General features: G+C 36.5%; 2 protein-coding genes across 4 annotated transcripts; one reads left to right on the forward strand and one right to left on the reverse strand.

The window, feature by feature from the left end:
• Window positions 1-906: 906 nt before the first annotated feature.
• On the reverse strand, window positions 907-17347 carry LOC144958089 (uncharacterized). Of its 2 annotated transcripts, XR_013642331.1 has the most exons (6): window positions 16526-17325; window positions 12357-12577; window positions 9936-10107; window positions 9161-9319; window positions 4382-4580; window positions 907-2951 (listed from the first exon to the last, which is right to left on the reverse strand). XR_013642331.1 is itself a non-coding variant. In XM_078889727.1 (5 exons), the coding sequence occupies exons 1-5, from the start codon at window positions 17064-17066 to the stop codon at window positions 4444-4446; spliced, it is 1230 nt and encodes a 409-aa protein (XP_078745853.1). In that variant the 5' UTR covers window positions 17067-17347; the 3' UTR covers window positions 907-4443. The 2 variants fall into 2 exon arrangements, 1 of the variants encoding a protein (XP_078745853.1); XM_078889727.1 differs by having other exon boundaries at window positions 907-4580; window positions 16526-17347.
• Window positions 17348-17418: 71 nt separating this feature from the next.
• On the forward strand, window positions 17419-25599 carry LOC144958090 (uncharacterized). Of its 2 annotated transcripts, none has more exons than XM_078889728.1 (2): window positions 17419-17610; window positions 24467-25599. In XM_078889728.1, exon 2 carries the CDS (start codon window positions 24569-24571, stop codon window positions 25559-25561), a length of 993 nt encoding a protein of 330 aa, XP_078745854.1. In that variant the 5' UTR covers window positions 17419-17610; window positions 24467-24568; the 3' UTR covers window positions 25562-25599. The 2 variants fall into 2 exon arrangements, with proteins under 2 accessions (XP_078745854.1, XP_078745855.1); XM_078889729.1 differs by lacking the exon at window positions 17419-17610 and adding an exon at window positions 19995-20042.
• The last annotated feature ends 1993 nt before the right edge of the window (window positions 25600-27592 follow it).

Genomic DNA, 27592 nt, shown 5'->3' on the forward strand with positions numbered 1-27592 from the left:
AATTTAATATTTTTGATCGATTCGACTTTGTGACTTTTTATCATCTACATCATCCCAAGATAACACTCTTTTGTGATGATGGGTCACATTTGTATTGAACTGTAGCCTTCTTAAGCTTATGACCTGACACTGACCAAATTTTTTTGTCGAAATACAAGTCGACGAGGGGGTTCCCCCATAGAGCAATCGCTTCACAATCAAAGGACACAATCGAGACCCCCCCGTCCCCCCCCCCCCCCCTGTCCCCCCAGCAGTGATTGGGTAACTCGGTCTATCCAAAGGGTAGCAAGCAATTGTTATTGTCCGTTTCAAACTACAGAAGCCGGGGTAAACTCCGGATCCTTGGGCCGTATGGTTCTGTAGGACTACAAGTCAACGACCATAAAAATTTTTTTTAAATCGTGAATTGTATTCAATAGTTCAACCAACGTGGTCATTTGTTGTTTCCTTGAGCAATACTGATGACAACTCACTAGGCAGTGTATTAATCTACATATGAAGTCAAATGACAAGTCCTAATGGCAGGCTATAAGTTAACGAAGGCTACCATTGTACAATACAAATGTGCAATAATACATCTTAAACAATAGACTAGAATGGACAGAGATGAATGGAAGAGAGTTATACAATACCGTCAATAGACGAGAGGAATGGGCAGATATTTGTCATTGTAGAGTGCGGGCAGCCAATTTCAATGAGGACGAGACTGGATAGTAGGTAAGTAGGTAAATAAGAGACTAGAAATTATTCTATTGCAATTTAGTTTGAAAATTAAAAATATTCCGAAAAGAGAAAAGTAAAAAAATCAGGAAATGAATGTGTGGGTCTATTTAAAAAAATAATCCTCAAAAAAAAAAAAAAAAAAGAAGAAGAAGAAGAAAAAAATACAAAACAAAAGTCGATGTGTATCAGACCAAATGAGTTTGTCGTCTCCAAGTGTATAAACCACAATATTATAACGATTTTTTAAAAAAGATTTTAAAAAGTACAAATGACTAGATTTTTAAAATTTAAATAAACTGCTTAACAAGACTACAAGAACACCAATTGTGTACCAATAAAATTGTAAAAGAAAAAAACAAAAACAAAACAAGAAATGAAAAAAAACAAAAACAAATAACAAAATAAAATGTAGGAAACAGGTGACAAAGAAAATATAAAATTACATTTCGAGTTGTTAGAAACGTTGGTGCATTGCAACCAAAATATTGTGAAAATATTGAAGGATTTCATTATTGCACGTAAAATAAGGAAAAAAAAAAAGTTAAAATGTGATTCTCTCCATTTTTGGTTCAAGCTGGCAATATGTAGTAGAATGTTGGTTTGTTGTTTTTTTTTGTTTTTTTTTTAAGGGTTTTAAGGTGCTTGCGACGCACTTAGGTCATATCAGTGCCAGTAAAATAGAAGAAAATGGGATAGCTAAAAAATTCTAGATTTACAATTAGAAGCACACAAGAAAAGTAAGACAAAGGGAAGTTGGTTCAAATAGAGAACAGATGTAGATTCCAAGAGCACAACGTCAGTGTACTTAGTTTGAGATCACATAAAGTCTCATCCAGACACAAGCACAGGATCCAACCAGGAGGAACACACTCAAATACGTACATTACACATTCAAAACAACAGCACATATCATAGATGATTTACAACGGAAAAAATATCATCTCCAGAAACTATTAACTATACATTTGACTGTTTCCCTCCCAGCCAAGGACACCATCCGGGGAAAGGACAAAACCAAGTAATCTCATTCGAAGACAAAGACAAAAAGCAAGTTGGAAAACTGATATAAGTGTATAGAAGACATAGTAAGTGACCTCCCAACCCACTGTGGGAGGTCAGGGGTCAGCATGTGGATGTTGATTATTTATCACACCCAAACCTGCCTAATACTACGAAACATTTTGGCTCCAGCTACAGGACTGCATTCGCCTCTTTGATTCAACAAATCTTGTTGAAAAGGAACGTTTAGTTCCTTGGGATCCTTTTAAATGGACTTTGGAGCATTTTTGGATCGTGCTGGGGGTAAATAATTTATTTCTAAAGCCATTTAACCCTCTCCTTACCACCTATAGGAAAATCGTCACATTCATTACGATGCAACCGACAATTTTCTTATTCTGATTTCTCTTGTACATCACAAAATTCAAAGAATTGCTTTGGTTACAGCTATAAATACTAAACACGGTCTTGTAGAGCTCATTTGTTACTTTTTTTGTTTGAGTAAGAAAAGTTTATTCTTGTGTTGAGTGGGAGTGAATTTTCTGGGGAAATTCTAAAAATAGCTGGTAAGGAGAGAGATAAGGTTACTTTTTCTTTTTTTTCCCCTTGGAAACTACTATTTTTTAAAATTGCAAGTTGGCAGCTCTGCACACATCACTCTCACACAGAGAAAGATTTGCATATGGACAATTTACATCTGTATGCATATTATGACACATATGCTGCAGACATATGGTGAAAGGATGACAGGGGCAATGTAAAAAAAATAAAGAGTTATTTATAGTATGGAAATCCCCATTTCACGGCGCACAATACTAACTTGGTCATGGAGTAATGTACAATATAGTAGTATAGTAAACATCGCAGTCCGAATGACGCTTGCTGAGAATTGTGTGATTCAGTCATGGTCCATAAGTACAGCTGCTCTCTCCATCCATGTTGTTAATTGTTTCCATTGGTCACGGTCCTGGGCCAGAGTTTTGAGGCTGTCAAGATCTTGTTGTGACTTTAGTACGGAGGGCACTGCAATATTTCTTAGTTCTTCAGGGATTAATTCGGCCTCATCTGACTCCAGAAATTTCTAATATGTAGAGAAATCCAGGTTCAGGGTAGTCACTATTGATGTTGGTGGTCTCTCTACACATTTGTTGCCTTGAAGGAAATATTCTGTCATTGCAGTTTGGGCTGGGATGTTATCTTCTCGACGTAAGACAATGTACAATATAACACTATCAGAAATAAAAAATTTTGAAATTGATGCAAAAAACAAATCCTTAAAATTTCAAACAGATTTCCGACCATTCCTCAAAACTAACCCCATTGCGCTTACATCCTTTCTATCATAAGACGGCAGTATGTATTTGTATATGAACACACAAGTTTAATACTTACACAACTTGTTTCTCTTGATAACTAGTCAAATAAGCCTAAATTAGGTCAACGAATCTTAACAGTCCCTAAACGTTGATTTCAGGACAATTTCACTGCATAGCATATAGAATAAAATTTCCAACAGTATTTTAAACAAGTCTAATGCCAACCTCTCAACGGTGCTTCACATGAAAACTCTTGGTCAAAGGTTAGAATAGTTAACATTGATTGACTCACAAAGAAGCATTGAATAGAACCAAATAAACACATCAACGTATTATGGGATATCATTCGGTAAGACACATAATCAGATTTAACCCTGAATTTACAACATCACCAGCTATTGTCTATAAGGATTACCCAGCATCCCACATTATTGCCAAAAAAACAATAAATAAAAACGAATATAACAACTTCAAAATAAAACAAAACACGAAACACGGAACGTTTTGGGTTCAAAAACATTCTTCACCCAACAACAAAAAAACAATGAAAATATAAATGCATTCAGTTCGTCCTCTCAGTATAAACATTTTGAATTCCAGGACTTTTAACGACAAACTGGATATTTCTGTGTCATTGATCTGGGTTTTTTTAGTAATGTATTGATGTTTTCATTGGGGTTTTTTTTGGGACAGAGACAATGCTGTTAACAGGCAGGTACTCATTTTACACCTAAGTACGGTTAGAGGATGTTGAGTAAAAGAGCCTTTTTCAAGGACTCAACTATGCATCCCACGGGACTTGAACCCAGGACCTTCAGATCCAAAGTCGAGAGTCGTACCACTAGACTACATAGCCACACAATCATAGATAATCGTTTTATTTCATAAAATTGATTTCAAATAAAGTTGTCCATACTTTTGAACATCTATTATTTCTTTTAATAAACAGACCAAATCTGTGCGGCTATGTAGTCTAATGGTATGTCTCTTGCCTTTGGATCAGAAGGTCCTGGGTTGAACTCCCGGTAGCTGGCTGTTAACAGCATCTTTTGTCTCCGGAAAATAATTGTAATATGGCCTAACAGGCGTTATGTCTCGTCCTACATATTCAGTGTTGCTGTTGGCTAGGGACCCCTAGTAAAGCCCTTGAGCACATTTAGCCGATATAGAACTATACGAAAAGCTCAAGTTTTTGGGGGATTTTTTTTCTATTGTACAAGACATCCCATTTACAGGCTTGTAAATTTTCAGGCTTTATAAATGCCCTAATTCGGTTTTTGTTTTGTTTTTGTTTGTTTTTTAAAGCCGGCTATGAGATAAATCAAGTTTATAAAAACCCACACCTTTAAATGAAAGTGTCGACGGAAATAACCCAAGAATTGCAGCAAGATGGACAGACAAAGCATCAGTCTTGTTCGTACGTCAGATATGACAAAAAGGCAGAGGGTAAGGGGAGGGAATTCAACTCATCGAAATCTTGGCTGGAGTGAAGACACTTGATGATGGCAATTCGACACGAGGACATCAAAGACCGGGGTTGTTCTGTTACAGGAATGAGAAAATAGGAAGAATGATTATATTTGGCTCCGATAAGTGTTTTTCTTTTTTTTTTTTTCTATGATAATTGTATTTATTATTATTAATTATTATATTATTATTATTATATTATTATTATTATTATTTTATTATTATTATTATTATTATTATTATTATTAATTATTATTATTATTATTATTATTATTTTATTTATATATATTATTATATATTATATTATTTATTATTTTATTATTATTATATTTTATTATTATTATTATTATTATTATTATTATTATATTATTATTATTATTATATTATTATTATTATTATTTATTATTTATTATTATTATATTATTATTATTATATTATTATTATTATTATTATTATTAATTATTATTATATTATTATTATTATATTATTATTATTATTATTATTATTATTATTATTATATTATTATTATTATTATTATTATTATTATTATTATTATTATTATTATTATTATTATTATTATTATATTATTATTATATTATTATTATTATTATTATTATTATTATTATTATTATTATTATTATTATTATTATATTATTATTATTATTATTATTTATTATTATTATATATATTATTATTTATTTATTATATTATATTATTATTATTATTATTTATTATTATTATTATATTATTATATTAAATTTATTATTTTATTATTATATTATTATATTATTATATATTATTATTATTATTATTAATATTATTATTATTATTATTATTATTATTATTATTATTATTATTATTATTATTTTATTATTATTATTTATTATTATTATTATTATTATTATTATTATTTATTATTTATTATTTATTATTATTATTATTATTATTATTATTATTATTATATTATTATATTATTATTATTATTATTATTATTTTATATTATTATTATTATTATTATTAATTATTATTATTATTATTATTATTATTTATTATTATTATTTTAATTATTATTATTATTATTATTATTATATTATTATTTATTATTATTATATTATTTTATTATTATTATTATTATTTATTATTATTATTATTATTATTAATATTATATTATTATGATTTTATTATTATTATTTTATTATTATATTATTATTATTTATATATTTTATTAAATTTATTATTATTATTATTATTATTATTATTATTATTATTATTATTATTATTATTATTATTATTATTAATATTGTTACTATTATTATTATTATTATTACCATCATTATATATTCCAAACCAATACACATCCTTATATTTTTCCACAATCCCATACGAGATCTTTTTGAAAATGTAAAGCATTGTAAAAGCATCATCATCATCATCATCATCATCATCATCATCATCATCATCATCATCATCAACATAAACACAATCAAAGATCTGTCAACACATAAGACACTGTAGTCGAGCAAAAGTGTTAAAAATAAAATGTATTAGAATCTTATAGTAGAGTAATGGCCGCGGGTAAAGTCACAAATTTCCCCCCAGTTTATGAAGAGCTCCATATTTTGATTTGCCTTGACGTGTAGTTAATATGTAGGTCTGATTTTGTTATTATGTTTTTAAGAGTTTTACGGCGCTTGCAACACATTAAGGTCATATCAGCAACAAAAAAAAAGGAAGAAAATGGGATAGTAAAACGTTCTAGAATTACAATTGAAGCACCCATGAAAAGGTAAGACTAAGGGGAATTGGTTCATATAGGAAACAGAATTAGATTCCAAGAGCAAACTATCAAAGTACTTAGTTTGAGATCACCTAAAAGTCTCATCCAGACACAAGCACAGGTACCAACTAAAAGGGATATACCCAAATGTTTACAAATCATGTTATAATATGTAAACAAAACAGTGCATGACAGAGAGATGATTTACAAGACAAAAAGTATCATCTACCAAAACTATAACTATACATTTGACTGTTTCCCTCCCAGCCAGGGCCTGGACAAAACCAAGTAATCTCATTCCAAGACAAAGATAAAAAGCATGTTGAAAAACAGATATAGATAGTATGCGCTTGGCTAAGAAGCTCATAACATTGCCATTCGGAAGTATAACGGACTAACACACAAAACTGTGTATGCATGCATGTTTATAGTCAGGTTAATACAGTTCAGTGAGCATTACTCACAAACGCGGATGGCAAAAAACAATAACAAAGACCTGAGTGACGTCATCTTCGAACTATCTACAGGGGGATGGAAGACACAGTAATTGCCTCTCTGCCCACTATGGGAGGTCAGGTACCCCACCCAGACTATGTAGGTCTGAGAACCAAAACAGTCATGGTCTCATGGTTGTAATGGAAATACTCTCAAACTCGAACGAACGCAAAATACTGTCCATTACAACAATGTTGAAACAAGCTCATAATTGTGTCCAGACGCCTCTATGTACACCAAGGTTTGACTCCCAATACAAATCACCCAGTTGGCATTTTCTTTTCTTTCTTTCTTTCTTTTTCTTCTTTTTTTTTTTTTTTTTTTTTTTTTTTTTTTTTTGAGGGCATGATCGTCAAAACTTATCAATTTAAATTCAGGATAGTGAGTGGGGAAAGAGCACTTATGTTATCATTTTTACCTATTTAAATTAATAAAAAGAACCTTATATTAATAAAGTTTCTTTTAAAGATCTGAAAGTGTGTGTGGATCAGTTCAAACAGAGCAAAGATCTGAAAGTGTGTGTGGATCAGTTCAAACAGAGCAAAGATCTGAAAGTGTGTGTGGATCAGTTCAAACAGAGCAAAGATCTGAAAGTGTGTGTGGATCAGTTCAAACAGAGCAAAGATCTGAAAGTGTGTGTGGATCATTTCAAACAGAGCAGAGAGAAAAATAGAAGAAAATAAATAAATAAATAAAAAAACAATCCACTTTTGAGATCAAAACTGAAAATGAAAAGATGAATAAAAAAAAAAGAATACAAACAAAATCAATGATCATGACAAAATGCCAAAACGATTGAAATGTTTAAAATAAATTAACTTTGTGATAAGTCAAGGGCTATAAATCTTGATAAAAAACGAGCATTTATATAGCGCAATATCCACAAAACATGTCAAAGTGCTTTAGAAGGGTTCCCAAGCAAACAGCAACACTTAACATGTAGTATGAGACATGCCGTGATATTATGATTTATTTTTCAAACAGACTCAACGCTGTCAATGTTCCAATTGGGACAGTGGTCTGTGGCTTGATCTCCACTTAATGTGAATTATTTATTAGTCTTTTGAGAAAGAAGCTGCCAACCCTTATTTTTTTCCTTATACAAACACAGACCTGCCAACTTGAAAATTTAAAAATTCGTAATTTTTAGGAAATAAAACTTGTAGTCGCTAGAGTCGACTTTACAAGTCAAAAATTTCCCCTCACAAGGAGTAAATAACACTTCAAAATCCTTAAAATCTGTGAATAAAGTCCACAAAGAGAAAGGTTTTTGTTGCTCTGTGTCAAAACTTTTGGGAGAGATAAAATGGTTTTTATAGGTTTTGAGAAAACGACGTTTCAATTCATAATTTGTGCTTCATTATTATTATTATTCAAACTAATGAAAATCACCCCCCCCCCCCCCCCCCCCTTTTCCCCTCTCTCCCCAAAAACGTAATAAACAAAAAGTGAATTTAAAAAATATTTTAAATTTAATTTCGCTCTACTGTGCACTTGTTTAGTAAACGAGTGAATGCTTCCTTATGTTTTCATTACAAGATCTGATAACTGAAATCGTTTGAATCGATCAGGATTTGACAGACAACTTGTCAGGCCAAAATGATAAAATATGCAGGTTTGTGGTCTTGTGGTATGACACTTGCTTTCGGATCGGAAGGTCCTGGGTTCGAGCCTCGCTTGGCGCATAGTTGAGTCCTTGGAGAAGGCTCTTTACTCACATTCTCTCGCCGTACTCAGGTGTAAAATGAGTACCTGACCGTTAACAGCATTGTCTCTGTCCCAAAAATTTGTAATATCGCCTGACAGGCGTCATGTCTCGTCCTACATGTTATGTGTTGCTGTTGGCCAGGGACCCCTTGTAAAGCGCTTTGAGCACGTTTAGTGGATATTGCGCTATATAAAAGCTCAAGTTTTTTGGGGTTTTTTTTTTGTTTTTTTCAGACTAAGGAATTAATTGAGAGGTTGGTTTTTTAAAATTATAAATAACCATAATGAATTGATTATACTTTGCATTTGCATCTAATGTCACAGGCCAGATAACTGGTTTGTCTTTAACCCCCTCCTTGCCACCCATAGGAAAACTTTCACATTTTATTTGTTACGATGCAGCCAACATTTTTTGTCATCTAATTTCTTTTGTACATCATAATATTTGAGAACACACACATAAATGTTTGCTATAGTTAAATTATATTAACACTATGATGAAGAGCTCGTTTCGCAAAAAAATAAAATATATGTATAGCAAGAAGTAACAGCTTTCGTGTTTGAGTGAAATAAATCTATTTTTTTGTGTAGGTTGGATGTGAAAATCCGGAAAATGGCCGGTAAAGATAGAGTTAAGGTGTTAAATGAAAAAGAGAGGGGGAAAAATTCTACAAACCTGTTATATGCTGAAGGCGACGTTTACAACTGTTTTGGCGAGGAAATTCTGTTAGTATACGATCAATTTTTTCTTTGCCTCCGAATGGAACACCAAAGTCATTCAACAAATCTAACACTCTTGTGTAATCGTTCAACACCACTGTCAACAGCTCTATATCTGAAATAAATAAATGTCAACATATGCACATATTTGTGACAGTGTGAGACATAATCAGTCGGAAGGTGACAATTTTAGATTTGAATTTTTTTTTTTGTTTTTTTTTTTCTGAAAAATATCCTCCCCAGAGCATTTTAATCTTTATTTGAAGTAAATCGGGTGATTTTTCATGACGTTATGGTCAGATGTATGGGAAAGGTATCAAGCAACTTTTCTCAAATTTCATACTTTTTCAACTTGACTAGCTGTAAAAAAATATTTAGAAGTGAAATTAAGCTTTGATATTTCCCGAAAATGTACAAAGAGTGTTGATTTAATCATTTATGACAAGAAGTCATTTTGGATAAAAACTGACCCTCTAACTAAACTTGGCAATATCTCAGTTCAAACCTTTTCACCATCCGACTGATTATGTCATTCACTGTAACACATAGCGAGAGTATCTGAGTCATCAATTTCAATGGTTTTTGTCTCAATGAACTTTGTATATAGTATTTCTTTCCAATTTCCTTCAAAACTCAATAACTCAATTTTCAACATCTTAATCAACCCGACTCAATACCGTTTTGAGGCGTTTTTGGGTCACATTTTTTTTATATTTCAATAATAAACCTACTTTCTTTGCTACAGCCTGCCTTCAGTAAAGCCTTGACCCCTGTGAGAATACAGTCTTCTCCTCCAATGTTGTCGATGACCAAATTCAAAGAGGTGAATTTTTTACTGTGAACGGTGGACGACACGCGGGAATGGCGGAGTTTGTCAGGGTCGGCCCCAAATTCCAACAAGAGCTGAGAAGATGAAATTAATGAATACATAGGTGAATAAATAAACAAATAAATTAATAAACAAAAAATTCAATAAAATACTAAATAAATAGATAAATAATATTATTTGTTCAACAAAAATGTAACAGGATAATAATTGCGAAAATATCTTCATAATTAATATCCAGTTACAATTTAGTTGAATTAATGCCATTAAAAGGTATGTTTACTTTAATAACTGGGTTTTTTGGGATTTAAAAAAAATAAAAAAATTAGCCATTACCGGCAACGTTTTGTAATCCAGCAATCTCCTGCATTTAATGGCTAAAAATCGGCAAAGCTGGAAGTTTACGGACAACTTTCAACCCTGCTTAGAGTGTGACTATATCATCTTGTGGTAAGACACTTGCCTTCAGACTAGAGAGAGAGAGAGAGAGGGAATGGGGATACCCCTCTGATGCGCATAATGGACGGTGCCCCCGTTTCGAGCTGAAATAAGTCCCGGCAACCATTGTACGTAGAATCCCTGACTACGGACAGAGCTGCACATATGAGATGGAAGTCGGTTTGGACGAATTCATTCCCTCGTGGGGGCGGGGACCTACACTCCTCTAAGCTTGGTGAGTAGTTGCCAGGCTTTGATACCAGTAAGAGGAGACATTGGGTGGCTGCGAATTGGCTTCGGTCGAGGAGCTGCCTCATGGCCAGTGCGCTTCATCGGTGGGGTCTTTCTGACTGTCCAACATGTACCCGCTGTGGGCAAGAACCCGAGACGGCAGAGCATCTAGTCGAAAGGTTTGTTGTGACGATGCTACCCGGGGGGTTCGCGACGTTGCACGAATGCGGACCAGACTTTGCTGATTGGGTCGATCGTCATAACATAGTAGTGTGAGAACCATAAGAGGCTGCTGCCTTCGGACTGGTAAGTCTAGGGTTCAAGTCACACTCTGAGTCCTTGGAAAAGGCTCTTTATTCACTCACTGAACTCAGGTGTCAAATAAGTACCCGGCTATTAACAGCATTATCTCTGTCGGGGAAAAAAAAATTCTCACCCAAAAGGTTAAGTGTTGCTGTTGGCTATGGATCTCTTGTAAAGCACTTTGAGCATGTTTAGTGGGTATTGCACTATATGAATTTCATATTTTAAAGTGTACTCCCTAGAAAACTTATATTGTGATGCCATTCATAGAGCACTTCTCATTTGTTGACACTGTGCCTTCAATAAATAAAATAAACAAAATTCCCTTTATTCATCCCCAAGGGGAAATTTGTCTTTAGGGTCTATTCCAAGGGAAGACTGGAATAACCCAGGCGTCAGCCGCAGTGCAGCGCCGCAAAGTGAGCTAGGGCTAGGTGACTTGCTAAAGGCCACACAGCGCAGCGGCGGGTGATCAAACTCAGTACCTTTCGGGTACGAAGCAAAGACCGTACCGCTGAGCCACACTGCCCCTTAAGCACGTTTTTAATATATTTTGCTTTTGGTTGTTAACTTCCTGATGATAATACAGTGTACGACATAATCTAACACAGAAGCCAGTTTCTTCTGCCCTTGAACAATTTTCAGACAATGAAAAAACATTAAAACACCATCCATACTCCTTCACCACAGGGTCACAACAAACCATAAAATGGATGGAAGATTTTATTTTTTTTTAAATGAAAATTTCAAATAATGAGAGAAAAGATATGTCAGAATTTTTTTTTGCCTTGACCGAGAGTCAAACATGGCTTTTTTTTTCTTCTAAAAACTGATTCTTGTGACTAGCTCTGTTTCCTCCAAGATTATTATTAATATTATTATCATTACATATTATTTATTATAATTATTATTTGATATAGTGCCCGTATCCACAAATTGTGCTCAGAGGTGCTTTACAAATATTTTTTGGTATCACACAAGTTCTTTCATTCAACAACAAAATCACCACAACAGTCACACGCATGATAGAATCTTGTTCGAAGTTCACATAGAATCAAGCTATGCAGAATTTTTAAAATTGTTTTTTAGATGCTGTTTGGAGACTAGCAGGCAGACTTTCACACTTTCGGGTAAAAGTTTAAAACGATCATTTATGTAAAACAAAACACACACACACACACATACACACACACACACACACACACACACACACACACACACACACACAGACACATACAATATCACAAATACGCACACAGAGTTTATTTTTAATAGCATTGACTAATTTATACCAACTATATATTTTTCTTTTTCACTCCATCGTCAGATATCAAAAAAAGACTGATCAACTTACAAGAATATAATTAACGTCTCCATTCATGATGGCGACATAGAGAGGAGTGGAAGAGTTTCCTGGGTCACCCTCTGGCTTTGCTCCACACTGCAACAACTTCAAGGCGCACTCCAAGCGTCTGTTTTTAATGGCCACAAAGAGAGGAGTCTGACATTTCACATCAACTGCATCGATCGAAGCGCCAGCATCAATCAATAGAGATAGACATTCTACATGACCGCCTGGAAGAAAAGTAATGATAAATATTAAATAATAATAATAAAAATAATAACAATGATGATAATAATAATAATAATAATAATAATAATAATAATAATAATAATAATAATAATAATGATGATGATGATGATGATGATGATGATGATAATAATATATCTTTATTGTCCTCAAAATAGTGGCAACTTGTCATTTGATTACAAGTGCTATTACAATACTAGGAAGAACATACATGACATAATATATTGACATACACACACACACACACACACATATGCACATAAATAACATCGCAACCATCATCATCGCCATGACAACCTACCTAATTACCATCCTTCTCGTTCATTGATCACCATACATATAACCATCGCCATCCTCATCACACTCGATAACATTATAATATATTATTTTCATGTAACAAGTTATAAGAATAAGAAGGAAAGCTTGATGAAATGATATGCACTGGGTTGCAGGCTTGAAACTGCCATTGGTCTATGAAAAAGTCATTTTAACTTTTGTTTTTCTCATTTAATTCATTTTAGGGTAAACAAACTCTTTTTTATTTTCTGCCGCAATCAATGCGAAATCCTTACGCCGTTTTGGACGAGGGGAAGATGCTTAAGATTGTTGCTTGTTTGAATTTGGTTGAATGCACCTGTTATGTCATCCTCAATGGTGCGGCTATGTGGTCTAGTGGTATGACACTTGCTTTCGGATCGGAAGGTCCTGGGTTCGAGCCTCGCTCAGTGCACAATTAATTGAGTACCTTAAAAAGAATCTTTACTCACATTCTCTCACTGTACTCAGGTGTAAAATTAGTACCTGGCTGTCAACAGCGTTGCCTCTGTCGGAAAAATTGTGATATCGCCTTACAGTTTACAGGCGCCATGTCTCGTGCGACATGTTATATGTTGCTGTTGGTCAGGGTCCCTTAGTAAAGCGCTTTGAGCACATTTAGTGGATATTGCACAGTATAAAAGCTCTATTTTTTTATTTTTTTATTTCTGTGAACTGGTTCCAACTCCGTTGAAGATAAAGAAAGTTGATGGTTTTTATTGTTTGTTTAACATCCGGTGTTGTTAGTACAGAGTGCAGATATGTAACACAGAATAGGCTTGTCAACAGACACATGTGTTAAATCAATAAAGTCACAGACAAAGAGTAGCACAGGTGCCAATCTTTTCTTCACACTTCACAGTGTAAGCATATTTTACATGAACAAACTGTGGTCATCAAATGACTGTCTGGATCGATGATGATTAATTGGATTCAATAGTCTGATGTCACGTCGCCCAGCAACATCGGCCATCGTGGTTCTAAACAAAGAAAATCGGCACTTTTTATTCTTCATGATGGCTAGAACTTTTCATCGATATGTCTTGTGATCAGAATGTGTAAAAGTCAAAACATGATCAGATTTATAATGATTTTTTTCCCCTCTGGATATGCTTTTATGCTTGTCTGAGAAATATTTCATAAAGGCGTCCGCCATTGTTAGGATAGTTCAGAGACAGCTACTAAGTTACCATGCGTCATTACGGGGGAAGTGACGTTACGACTGTTGAAGCATATTTTATGACAAGTCTGAACCTTTCCTTCCCCTACTCCGCTTCTAGCATGTAATATGTCATCACATGTAGATAACATACCAGTGTGGCTATGTGGTCTAGTGGTATGACACTCGCTTTCGGATCGGAAGGTCCTGGGTTCGAACCTCGCTCGACGCATAGTTGAGTCCTTGTAAAAGGCTCTTTACTCACATTCTCTCACCACACTCAGGTGTAAAATGAGTACCTGGCCGTTAACAGCGTTGTCTTTGTCCGAAAAATTCTAATATTGCCTAACAGGCGTCATGTCTCGTCCTACAAGTTAAATGTTGCTGTTGACCGGGGACCCCTTGTAAAGCGCTTTGAGCACATTTAGTAAGTGGATATTGCACTATATAAGAGCTCAATTTAATTTAATTTATTATTATTCAACCCCCCCCCCCCCCCTCTTTCCCCTGGTGGAGTTCCAAAGCCTAGCCTGCATATATATTGGTATCACTTCATTAAAATATTATGTTCATCTTGCTGCATTGTCTATTTCAAGACTTGAGGTGTCAATTGTTTCGTGAAAAGGAATTGAAGTAATGACGGAACACAGTTAGGTATGAATCATACGGCACTTGCAGTTGACTTTGATGGGTTCTGTTCAATTAACCATTTGGTCAATCTTAGTATTTGTATTAAAAGAAAATTATGATATTTTTCTCTTTTTGCTTACTTTCTTTTCTTGTGTTGTAATTTTTAAGGAATGGTCAGAAGCGGAGAGTGGGCTTATAAAGGGGTAAATTTATATATAGTACATTTTGTTTTGCACCCTAAGTGTGTTTATAGTATAGACGGATCATACGTTCAATAAACTGAAATTTAATTTAATAATTCAATTCTCGTGAATTTTGGTTTAACCAGTTTAAGCTGTATATTTGTATTCACTATGACAAATTGTATGTTAAGGACATTTCAAATTTGATGAAATGAATGAAACTGAAATAAGAAGACAATATTAATTCAATATATAACTATAACTATAACAATCCAATAACAATCTTACCTGTGGCTGCTAACCGAATGGGAGTACACCCTTTAACTATAACAATCCAATAACAATCTTACCTGTGGCCGCTAACCGAATGGGAGTACAATATATAACTATAACAATCCAATAACAATCTTACCTGTGGCTGCTAACCGAATGGGAGTACAACCTATAACTATAACAATCCAATAACAATCATACCTGTGGCCGCTAACCGAATGGGAGTGCACCCTATAACTATAACAATCCAATACCAATCTTACCTGTGGCCGCTAACCGAATGGGAGTACACCCTATAACTATAACAATCCAATACCAATCTTACCTGTGGCTGCTAACCGAATGGGAGTACACCCTATAACTATAACAATCCAATACCAATCTTACCTGTGGCTGCTAACCGAATGGGAGTACACCCTATAACTATAACAATCCAATACCAATCTTACCTGTGGCTGCTAACCGAATGAGAGTACAACATATAACTATAACAATCCAATACCAATCTTACCTGTGGCTGCTAACCGAATGGGAGTACAACATATAACTATAACAATCCAATACCAATCTTACCTGTGGCCGCTAACCGAATGGGAGTACACCCTATAACTATAACAATCCAATACCAGTCTTACCTGTGGCTGCTAACCGAATGGGAGTACACCCTATAACTATAACAATCCAATACCAATCTTACCTGTGGCTGCTAACCGAATGGGAGTACACCCTATAACTATAACAATCCAATACCAATCTTACCTGTGGCTGCTAACCAAATGGGAGTACAACATATAACGATAACAATCCAATACCAGTCTTACCTGTGGCTGCTAACCGAATGGGAGTACAACATATAACGATAACAATCCAATACCAATCTTACCTGTGGCTGCTAACCAAATGGGAGTACAACATATAACGATAACAATCCAATACCAGTCTTACCTGTGGCTGCTAACCGAATGAGAGTACAACATATAACTATAACAATCCAATACCAATCTTACCTGTGGCTGCTAACCGAATGGGAGTACAACATATAACTATAACAATCCAATACAATCTTACCTGTGGCCGCTAACCGAATAGGAGTACACCCTATAACTATAACAATCCAATACCAATCTTACCTGTGGCCGCTAACCGAATGGGAGTAAAACCCTATAACTATAACAATCCAATAACAATCTTACCTGTGGCGCTAACCGAATGGGAGTACACCTATAACTATAACAATCCAATACAATCTTACCTGTGGCCGCTAACCGAATGGGAGTACAATATATAACTATACAATCCATAACAATCTTACTGTGGCCGCTAACCGAATGGGAGTACAATATATAACTATAACAATCCAATACCAATCTTACCTGTGGCCGCTAACCGGATGGGAGTACACCCTAGTCGATTCTTTTGGTTGATTTTTGATCTTCTAAAGTTTGCCGGATTTCCATCATCTAACAAAGATCGTAAATACTCAATATTGCCCGTGAAAGCTGTCCTGTGAATATCAGACTCCCCCGGTGTCTGTGGCATACAATGCTTGAATCTTTTGGCAATTTCACAAGCCACATTATTTACATTGTTGTTAATTTGTCTCTCCTTACACATAGTAGTCCCGTCTTCATCGTGTGAATTATTATTATCATCTTTGTTCTGGTTTTCATCATCATTTTCACTGGTATCTTCTGATGGAGATGCTAAAGGACTAGAACTCTGGGATGTAGGAGAAGGGGACGTTGATGAAGTTGAATTCAAGGTTGATGCAAGCGAAGATAGGGTCAATGTTGCAACTGTTGATATCAACGGCAACACAGGCTCCTCTTCCATCTGAATCTGTAGTTGAAAGTCATTGAATGAGTTATATCGAACTGGCATTCGTGCTAACAATCTTGACCCATCGTTGCTCATTTTCCCCTGCCAAAGTAGTAGAGTTGAAGTTGAGAGTCAACAAACAAGAAGAGAAGCAGAGACTCTCTGAGAGAGAAGTGGGTAAACACAAATTGACGGCACTGGAATAAAATGCACTGTGAACTCTGCTTAGAATGATGAAAACGTTTTAAATAGAGGCTTACACAGGGCAAATGATACGTATTCCTTGGGACAAGATATTGGCACACAATAACCAATTAATTAACCTTCGCTGCCCCAGTTATTTTCCTCCCACTTGTTGTTATTGACATAATGTTCAACTTCCGGGAGACTCCCTTTCGAAAGGAAGTGTCTCCTATCAGGACATTCCTAGTTTCGTTTTATCTCAAATGTTTTGATTTTATTATGGATGATATCGATTAGTAGAGAATATTCCCCTACTGTCGTCGTTCATATTTGACTTTGGGATGCCGATTAAAACGTGATTCATGTGCTTATAAAATAATACACATTATGATTACCTTGTGGTAGTGTTTATTTGCACTGAAGAGAAGAGAAAACAGGCTTGGGCTTAGAGTTAGAGGTAAGGAGTAAGGGTGAAGAGGGAGAGGAGATTGAGTTTGGGTTTCCCCGTTTCCCCTGACGTGAACATAAATTTGCAGGTCTGATAACCTGACAATTATTGGCTCGTATTAACATTGTTGTAATGGAGAATATTTTCGTTGGTTTGAGATGATTCCCATTACAACAATGAGACCGTAACCATTTTTGAGTTATCTATCATTGATCAGGCTCAACCCAGGCCCAGTGTAAAGCCAAAGCTACAACAAATACAAACTACAACTAAGAAGATAGACCTAGATAGATACAAGCACGGTTTTCTTGAATTCCTTGGGACATGCATTATAGTTTGAGGAGACCATTTCTCGCCATGACGACTTGATGCAGGGATTTTAATCTTTCAGAATTTTTCTTAATTCATTTATTTAGGCTGTCATTATCCCCAAGGCTAATGAAAATTCGTTATACACAGACACCTGTCTGGGGATAACCAAATTTCGTTATTCCCAGACACATATTTGAAACTCCGCTCTTTAAACAATTATCCACTCCAAATGCACATAGAAATAAGGAGAGTTAATAAAATATCTATAAAAACATAAAATTAACCAACATTAAATCAGTTGTTACTACATATACACAATATGCGTCGACTTCGAAGTGGGTGTCATGGCCGAATGGTTTGCCTGCCCTGGAAGTTTTACCAGAATCGACGTTGCTGGTTCAAATACTAGTTCCATATTCTTTTTACAGAACGTTGCAAGGGATAAATGTCCCATCCCCCCCCCCCCACCTCTTTTTTTTTTAAACTCTCTCTCTCTCCCTCTCTCACTCTCTCTCTCTCTCTCTCTCTCTCTCTCTCTCTCTCTCTCTCTCTAGTTTCTAGCAAATTGTCATATTCGTCCCCACTCCGATCTCAAAAAGTGTCTAAAAAGAATAAATAATTAAAAAGCATACAAACAGAAATATTCAGAGAGCGACCAAATGAATGGTCAGATAGAGGAGAAAAAAAAAACAATATTTAAAAAAAATAAAAACAAATTTTTGAAATTCATGCTCAGAAACGGAACAAAAGGCCAAACAAAAAAGGGGAAAAGAATAGACTCGCACAAAAAAAAAAGAGGTGGGGGGAGGTTGAATGGGACATTTATCCCTTGCAACGTTCTGTAAAAAGTAGACGGAATTAAAAAAAACAAGTGGCGGAACCGGGATTCGAACCCACAACGTCGATTCTGGTAAAACTTTCAGGGCAGACGACTAAACCATTCGGCCATGACACCCACTTCAAAGTCGACGCATATTGTATGTAGTAACAACTGATTTGTTGTTGGTTAATTTTATGTTTTTATAGATATTTTACTCTCCTTATTTCTATGTGCATTTGGAAACATTCCATATTCTGGAATGTGGATAATTGTTTAAAGGAGCGGAGTTTCAGATATCTATCTGGGGATAACGAATTTTGGTTATCCCCAGACATGTCTGGAGATAACGAATTTTCATTATCCCCAGAGACAGGTGTCTGGGGATAATCACAGCGTGAGACCATAACCATTTTTGAGTTATCTATCAGTATGAGGCTCAACCCAGACCTGTGTATAAAGCCAAAGCTACAACAAACTACAACTAAGAAGATAGACCTAGATAGATACAAGCACAAGCACGGTTTTCTTGAACTCTTTGGGACATGCAAAATAGTTTGAGGAGACCATTTCTCGCTATGACGACTTGATGCAGGGATTTTAATCTTTCAGAATTTTTCTTAATTCATTTATTTATATGTAAGAAAAAAGGGGCACTGTTCGGGGGTTGATGTCCCTAGCGAGAGGGTGGCCATCTTTTCTATGTTTACATTCAAGATTGGCTAGATATGTTTGGTTGTGTGAAGTAACTTAGTCCGTACATTACACTGACTGCTTTCGATTATCTATTTTTTTGGCATTTATTATTTCTTTGTTTATTATTATTATTTTGTTGTTACACTTGTTTACCGCATGTTTCTTGTGTGTTTGCTTTTTTTTACAATTCCCGTAATAATCGTAATCCCGGTTTTATCAATTTTCCCTTGGCAGGGGAAGGGGTAGTTTTGGATTTATTTTTTTTCAATCAACACCCGTCATTTGAGTGACCAGTGCCTGCAAAAACAACAGAATTCAACACCACTGGGTAAACGCAAAAAGGCATTTAAAAAGTTACGCCAGGGTTGCTAAAACAACTCTTTCTTCCCACTTAGAAGAATTCATTTGGAGGGAGATACACGGGAAAAGAGACGAGTAAGCTTTCTACAACACAGTGCTTTATCTCTCTCAATGGTTATCTTGTTTAATGCAATACCGTATGTCATTGTTATAATTAATTTTATTATTATCATTATTATTTTTATTTTTAATTTCACTATGTAAGAGCCAACCCGATAGAGCTACTGTGGCAACTCGGATTGGATCCAGTTCTGAGGTAAATAAAAAAGATGTCCACCCTCTTATTTGGGACATTAGGCTCTGAGCAATGCCAAAATAGGGACAATTTGTAGGACAACACCATCACCTATGATCACTAAGTAACTATGATATTTGAATGTATTTTGAGTCACTGAACACAAAAATGTCATTACACTCAAGCACGGAAATCTCGAACACGCAAATCTTGAAATCACGGAAATCTCAAACTCGGTACAATTCCCCGTTTTAATCCCTCTATTTTGTTAGTAACAATGTTAGTATTGGCAACACGAAAATGTTGAGCGCTTTCTGAGGCCATCACGGAAATCTCGAACACATTGGACATTCCCGTGCGCGTCTGTTGAAATTTTTTTTTTTTCATGAATTGTTTGTGTTGAACGCAAACGTAAGGTGCCATCACTCTCCCCGTAGTGCTATGTGTCAGTTGATATGTTACACGTGCATGTGTGATGTCATATATGTGTGTGTGCATGCTGAACTGAGAGGAAATCGTGAAGCATGTTTGACCAGTGTCTTACGCACACTACCCATCACTCCATCGACTTTTTATATTAGACAACGTTACCTCACAACCACCAGTACCATTATAATGTAGCAATGACTATCCCGCACAAATATTTGTGCCTCTTTTTCGCTTACGAAGTGCCCGAATTCGCGTCAAAATATGGGACGAAGCCGTTTCGTATATGCTATTTTAAAAAATTAATTACGACGCTGTTTATCGACGAATATGACTGAAAGTTGGCACACATTTGGAAAAAAGGTCATTTTAGATTATGTCAAGCGACAAAACTCGTGTGATTAGCAGAAGACCGTTAAAAATAGATTTTTACTCTTTGGATTAAAATATTTCTAAAACTACCGGGCGTTGAGGTTTTGTCGCTGACAAGGTAATACATGAACATTTCTTCTTTTTGGTTGTAAAATTTCATATGAATATGACGAGTACTTTTCCTGTATTTTACAAAACACCATCCTAATTTGCTCTTCAAGTTTCAATCTTTTAATCCACTTATTACGCAAGATACAACCAAAGGTCGAAAAAAAATGCTGAAAAAGCGTCCCATATTTTCGCGTTTTTTTCTTCTTGCGGGTCATCCAAATAAAGGACACCTTTGAAACTGCATAGCTTGTTTATTTATGAATGGATTTTCAAAATTCAAAAACATGTTTACTCAGTGGAGATAGGGCTTTGATTTTAGACAAAAATTTTCCTCAAAAAGAGAAAAAAACATTTTTCATAGTCATTGCTATATAATGACCAATGCCATAGCATTCAAACTGTCTAGTACCGTTGGGACGGGATATTAGCAACAAGCAAGGCAGTGATTGCCTTAAAATGATGCAAACGATTAGGGGTCGGGAAGATGGGGTGAGAGCATTACCATCTCTCTTTAGCCTACTATCGGTGAGAGGGAAGAGCATGAGGGTGTTAAGTGAGGAGTGATAAGAGTATTAGTGTGTTATCCACAATGCGATATGCTGGCTTTTTCTTGTTAAGCACATGCAGTGGGTTGAACAAGACAAGATGCACAAAGCACAACACCAGTGAAAACTCTCTTCATAGTTGTGCAAAAGGTGGCAGATAAAAGGAAATTGTATTGCCCCACACCCGACTCTTGACTGAGTTCACAGTAAGAGGACTAAGCATTATAATTATAATGTGACTTTTACTTTTATCAAGACCACCCACTGGGTGGGGATCCTGACCTCCCATAGTGGGCAGGGAGGTAAATATCATTGTGTCTTTGTGTCTTCTATCCCCTTATATCTGTTTTCCAACATGCTTTCTGTCTTTGTCTTGGAATGAGATTACTTGGTTTTTTCCTGGCCCTGGTCGGAGTCCTGGCTGGGAGGGAAACAGTCAAATGCATAATTGTTGTTTTGGGAGATGATATTTTTTTCCTTGTAAATCATCTCTCTGTCATGTATTATTATATTGGTTATTTTTAATGAATAATGTAAGCATTTGAGTGTATTCCTCTTTGTTGGATTTTGTGCATGTGTCCGGATGAGACATATAGGTGATCTCAAACTAAGTACATTGGTGGCATGCTCTTGGATTCTACATCTGATCCCTATTTGTTCCCAGTTCCCCTTTGTCTTACTTTCTCTTGGCTGCTTTAATTGTAATTCTAGAACTTTTTACTATCCCATTTTCTTACTTTTTACTGGCGCTGATATGACCTTAATGTGTTGCAAGCGCCGTAAAACCCTTAAAAAACAAAAACAAAACAAGACCACCCACATTTACTTCCCTCGTATTCTTCCTCATATCCTTTGGAAAATACTCAACACGGAAAACTTAAAAACACGGAAATCTCGAACAAATAGGTCCAGTCCCGACTTGTTCGAGATTTCTGTGCTCGAGTGTATTTTTTGGCACAAGTTTCTAAAGTTTTGTGTTAAAATCATTTTTTGGCCAGACTATTTTGCTGATTCTGGCGTAATAATATAATTCCACCTTTGACTGGCTGGTTGTTTTCCAATAAGCTAAACCAAGAAAATATGAGGTGGGTTAAGGAGTGAACTTTCACCCTGCAGGTAGTGCCTTACAAAAATTCCTGTAACTCCTCCCAAAATCTCTTCCACTTACTTCTGGACACAAAGCGGGTTGGAACAATGCAATAGATAATTCTACCTTCCTCCTTTCCTCTAGGAATGGGCCTCTGACATCCACTAAGTGCACGTCAAAACTCAAGTAGTGTACAGTCCTAGCCTCAGGCTTCACGGAGAGCTCTTCACCATCACATCTCTCATGGGGCAGAGTTAACTAATCAGTCACCAGACGCCTAAGTGTATCAACATGTGCGGCTATGTGGTCTAGTGCTATGACATTCGCTTTCGGATCGGAAGGTCCTGAGTTCGAGCCTCACTCTGCGCATAGTTGATACCTTGGAAAAGGCTCTTTCCTCACATTCTCACCTTACTCAGGTGAAAAATGAGTTCCTGGCCATTAACAGCATTGTCTCTGTTGGAAAAAAAATTGTAATATCGCCTAAAAGGCATCATGTCTCGTTCTACATGTTACATGTTGCTGTTGGTCAGGGACCCCTTGTAAAACGCTTTGAGCACATTGAGTGGATATTGCGCTATATAAAGGCTCAAGTATTTTGGGGATTTTTTAAAAAGCTCAAACATGACGATCAGTCAGTCACGCGCCTCTCATTAGCCTTTTATTGGGTTGTCGTGGATACACAGAGAAACGTCAATACTACTAGTACACACAATATTTGCAATTCACCCACTCCCACCTCATTTCCTTTGGTATGTCATGTGTGCCGTCCTCTTTTCTTCTGGTGTACATAATTTTTCTCAACTGGGTACTAAACTTGTAACTCACACCCCGGTTGTAGCCGCGTTCCAATCAATATTTCCCCGTTCTAGCCATGAATGATTTACATATATATAATATATATATACGAGTATATACATATATATATATATATATATATATATATATATATATATATATATATATATATATATATATATATATATATATATATATATATATATATATATATATATATATATATATATATATATATATATATATACACGAATGATATAGGCCATAGAACGGGGATTTAAAAATTTCCCGTTGTAGTCGAACTCCGTTGCAACTGATGCCATTATAGGTGAGCTGGACTGTATCCTCTCAATTCCTTTAAAAGTGGAGGTTAGTGCAGTAGAAATGGGACTTAACCTTGACTCACCCAACCCTAACACTGACTATGCCCGTTGTTTTCCCACTCAACCCTAACACCGACTATGCCCGTTGTTTTCCCACTCAACTCTAACACCGACTATGCCCGTTGTTTTCCCACTCAACCCTAACACCGACTATGCCCGTTGTTTTCCCACTCAACCCTAACACCGACTATGCCCGTTGTTTTCCCACTCAACCCTAACACCGACTATGCCCGTTGTTTTCCCACTCAACCCTAACACCGACTATGCCCGTTGTTTTCCCACTCAACCCTAACACCGACTATGCCCGTTGTTTTCCCACTCAACCCTAACACCGACTATGCCCGTTGTTTACCCACTCAACCCTAACACCGACTATGCCCGTTGTTTTCCAGGGGTTACATTTACCCCCATACCTATTTATTACATTCTTTCTGAGACAAATTATAGGCGTGGTATCAAAGCTAATGTTTTTAGTTTTTACATGTTAATGATAGTTGAATAAAACTATCTATGTACATGCTCATTTTTAATATATTTTTTTTCCAGTTTTGAAAAGTAGCAAAAATCTCTAGGATTGAGTGAGTTAAAGGCGATCGTTCAAAATTTTCCCCCTTTTTCACTTTTTGTCACCATCAGCACTGATTACGTTGAAGAAATTTTATTGTAAATGCACATGTGTTTATGTTGTTTAATTACCTTTTTCCTTTTTTCTTTCATCCTCAGACTATCTTCTTGATGAAAATTGAAGGGACAAGAAACACCTTTTTTTAAAAATCGATATCCTTGATTGAACTTTAACAAGTGGTTTGATCACCAGCATTCGCCATGGCTTACAGCAGCTACAAGCAGAAGCGGGTGAAAGTCGGCATCCCTATAAGTCAGAATAGAGTCTGGGTACAAAGTTTTAAGAAAGGGGATCAGGTTATGATGCCTCCAGGCTGCACAGTCATGCAAGAACCAGAGAGGCTACCAGATGAAATATTTCAACGTTATGAGTATATGCCTACCAATTTTAAAAAACTACCTTTTGCCTTTTCCGTGCCAGATCATCTTAAAGAGGAAGACATTCAAAAAAGTCTTCACCCTAAGGAGGAAGAAATTCAGAAAATTCTTCATTTTAGTTTAAAACAGCAAAAGGAAGAGGATGTGGCCTACTGTTCTGGGTTTGTTTGCACGGTAATCAAAGCCTGCCTGAATTCAATCGATGTTCTTTGTCATTTGGAGATGGGATATCGTAAAATTGAAAAGGACTATAGTCCTCATGTGTGGTTGAAAATTGACAATATTGTTGTGGACAATGCATATGAAAAATACACAACAAAACATCAGATACGTTATCTGGAGGAGACGACCCCAAAAAGCTATCAACAAAACACATTTTCATACCCAAAGAAGGACAAAATGCCAACAGATAAAGATGACTTTGCCATGATCTGTCATAAAAAAGGTTTAGAAATATTTTTGAATGAGCCAGACAAGGGGTTGGCCCTCGGTTTAAACCAGGAACCGCTTTACCTTTACTATTTTGCTATGGTTCGTTTTATGCTGGACTCATTCGGTGTCAATGTCCGATGCATTGACCCATTGGTTCGTCACTACTGTTGGGGTTGTCATTCGTTTCCAGCACATTCTCGAGAATTGCTGACTGACATTTTGCCAGAGAACTACGTGGAGGTAAAGACTCCGGGAAAATTCAAACATTGCAACCAGTGTATGGTCTCCAATTATTGTTCCGAGTCGTGCCAAGAGAAAGATTGGGAAGAACAGCATAGATTTCTCTGCGTGTCGCGTGTGGCTGGGCCAGCTTCCGATTATTAAGATTTGATGGGTCCAAATATCTGCAGTATATGTGGGGTTTTTGGGGGTTTTTGGGGGGTTTTTGGGGGTTTTTGGGGGTTTGTGGGGGTTTTTGGGGGGTTTGTGGGGGTTTGTGGGGGTTTTTGGGGGTTTTGGGGGTTTTTGGGGGTTTTTGGGGGTTTTGGGGGGTTTTTGGGGGTTTTTTTGGTTTGTTTGCTTGTTTTTTGGGTTTTTTTTTTTTTTTTTGTAAAAGGATTGTTACTTCTTGAATTCAATAGAGCTGAGAAGTTGTGTCACCAGACCCTTCTCTTTTCCGGTTCAAAACTCCTTGGAAGTGTGTAACCAGTCCTCCAACCAATGTATAAAAAATGAATGGGTTACATTTGAATAATAGGTCAGCATATTTTTGTAATAGGTGGAGGTTCCGATAGCTGAGTTTGTAGAGCACACTTTTCACAATCGAAGAGACTGTGGTCGATCCTGGGCGTAGTCGAGATTTCGTTTTACAATACCTTCCCCCCTGTCCACTCAGAAGTGATTGGGTAGCTGGGTCTGTGAGATCTGGTGAAAGCACTTTGCGATAGACTATTGTCCGATCCTGGGCGTAGTCGAGATTTTTTTTTACAATACCTTCCCCCTGTCCACTCAGAAGTGATTGGGTAGCTGGGTCTGTGAGATCTGGTGAAAGCACTTTGCGATAGACTATTGTCCGATCCTGGGCGTAGTCGAGATTTCGTTTTACAATACCTTCCCCCCTGTCCACTCAGAAGTGATTGGGTAGCTGGGTCTGTGAGATCTGGTGAAAGCACTTTGCGATAGACTATTGTCCGATCCTGGGCGTAGTCGAGATTTTTTTTTACAATACCTTCCCCCCTGTCCACTCAGAAGTGATTGGGTAGCTGGGTCTGTGAGATCTGGTGAAAGCACTTTGCGATAGACTATTGTCCGATCCTGGGCGTAGTCGAGATTTCGTTTTACAATACCTTCCCCCCTGTCCACTCAGAAGTGATTGGGTAGCTGGGTCTGTGAGATCTGGTGAAAGCACTTTGCGATAGACTATTGTCCGATCCTGGGCGTAGTCGAGATTTCGTTTTACAATACCTTCCCCCCTGTCCACTCAGAAGTGATTGGGTAGCTGGGTCTGTGAGATCTGGTGAAAGCACTTTGCGATAGACTATTGTCCGATCCTGGGCGTAGTCGAGATTTCGTTTTACAATACCTTCCCCCCTGTCCACTCAGAAGTGATTGGGTAGCTGGGTCTGTGAGATCTGGTGAAAGCACTTTGCGATAGACTATTGTCCGATCCTGGGCGTAGTCGAGATTTCGTTTTACAATACCTTCCCCCCTGTCCACTCAGAAGTGATTGGGTAGCTGGGTCTGTGAGATCTGGTGAAAGCACTTTGCGATAGACTATTGTCCGATCCTGGGCGTAGTCGAGATTTCGTTTTACAATACCTTCCCCCCTGTCCACTCAGAAGTGATTGGGTAGCTGGGTCTGTGAGATCTGGTGAAAGCACTTTGCGATAGACTATTGTCCGATCCTGGGCGTAGTCGAGATTTCGTTTTACAATACCTTCTCCCCTGTCCACTCAGAAGTGATTGGGTAGCTGGGTCTGTGAGATCTGGTGAAAGCACTTTGCGATAGACTATTGTCCGATCCTGGGCGTAGTCGGGATTTCGTTTTACAATACCTTCCCCCCTGTCCACTCAGAAGTGATTGGGTAGCTGGGTCTGTGAGATCTGGTGAAAGCACTTTGCGATAGACTATTGTCCGATCCTGGGCGTAGTCGAGATTTTTTTTTACAATACCTTCCCCCCTGTCCACTCAGAAGTGATTGGGTAGCTGGGTCTGTGAGATCTGGTGAAAGCACTTTGCGATAGACTATTGTCCGATCCTGGGCGTAGTCGAGATTTCGTTTTACAATACCTTCCCCCCTGTCCACTCAGAAGTGATTGGGTAGCTGGGTCTGTGAGATCTGGTGAAAGCACTTTGCGATAGACTATTGTCCGATCCTGGGCGTAGTCGAGATTTTTTTTTACAATACCTTCCCC

The sequence above is a fragment of the Berghia stephanieae genome, chromosome 12, assembly GCF_034508935.2.
Source record: "Berghia stephanieae isolate SIO BIC M18660-M18661 chromosome 12, UCSD_Bste_1.3, whole genome shotgun sequence".
Classification (NCBI taxonomy): Eukaryota; Metazoa; Mollusca; class Gastropoda; order Nudibranchia; family Aeolidiidae; genus Berghia; species Berghia stephanieae.

Coding starts and splice junctions, on each gene's coding strand:
- LOC144958090 (XM_078889728.1), top strand. CDS start 24,569: ATGGCTTACAGCAGCTACAAGCAGAAGCGGGTGAAAGTCGGCATCCCT.
- LOC144958089 (XM_078889727.1), bottom strand. CDS start 17,066: ATGAGCAACGATGGGTCAAGATTGTTAGCACGAATGCCAGTTCGATAT. Junction 12,578..16,525: donor CATCCGGTTAGCGGCCACAG/GTAAGATTGGTA, acceptor CTTTTCTTCCAG/GCGGTCATGTAGAATGTCTA. Junction 4,581..9,160: donor TCGCCTTCAGCATATAACAG/GTTTGTAGAATT, acceptor TTCCTGTAACAG/AACAACCCCGGTCTTTGATG.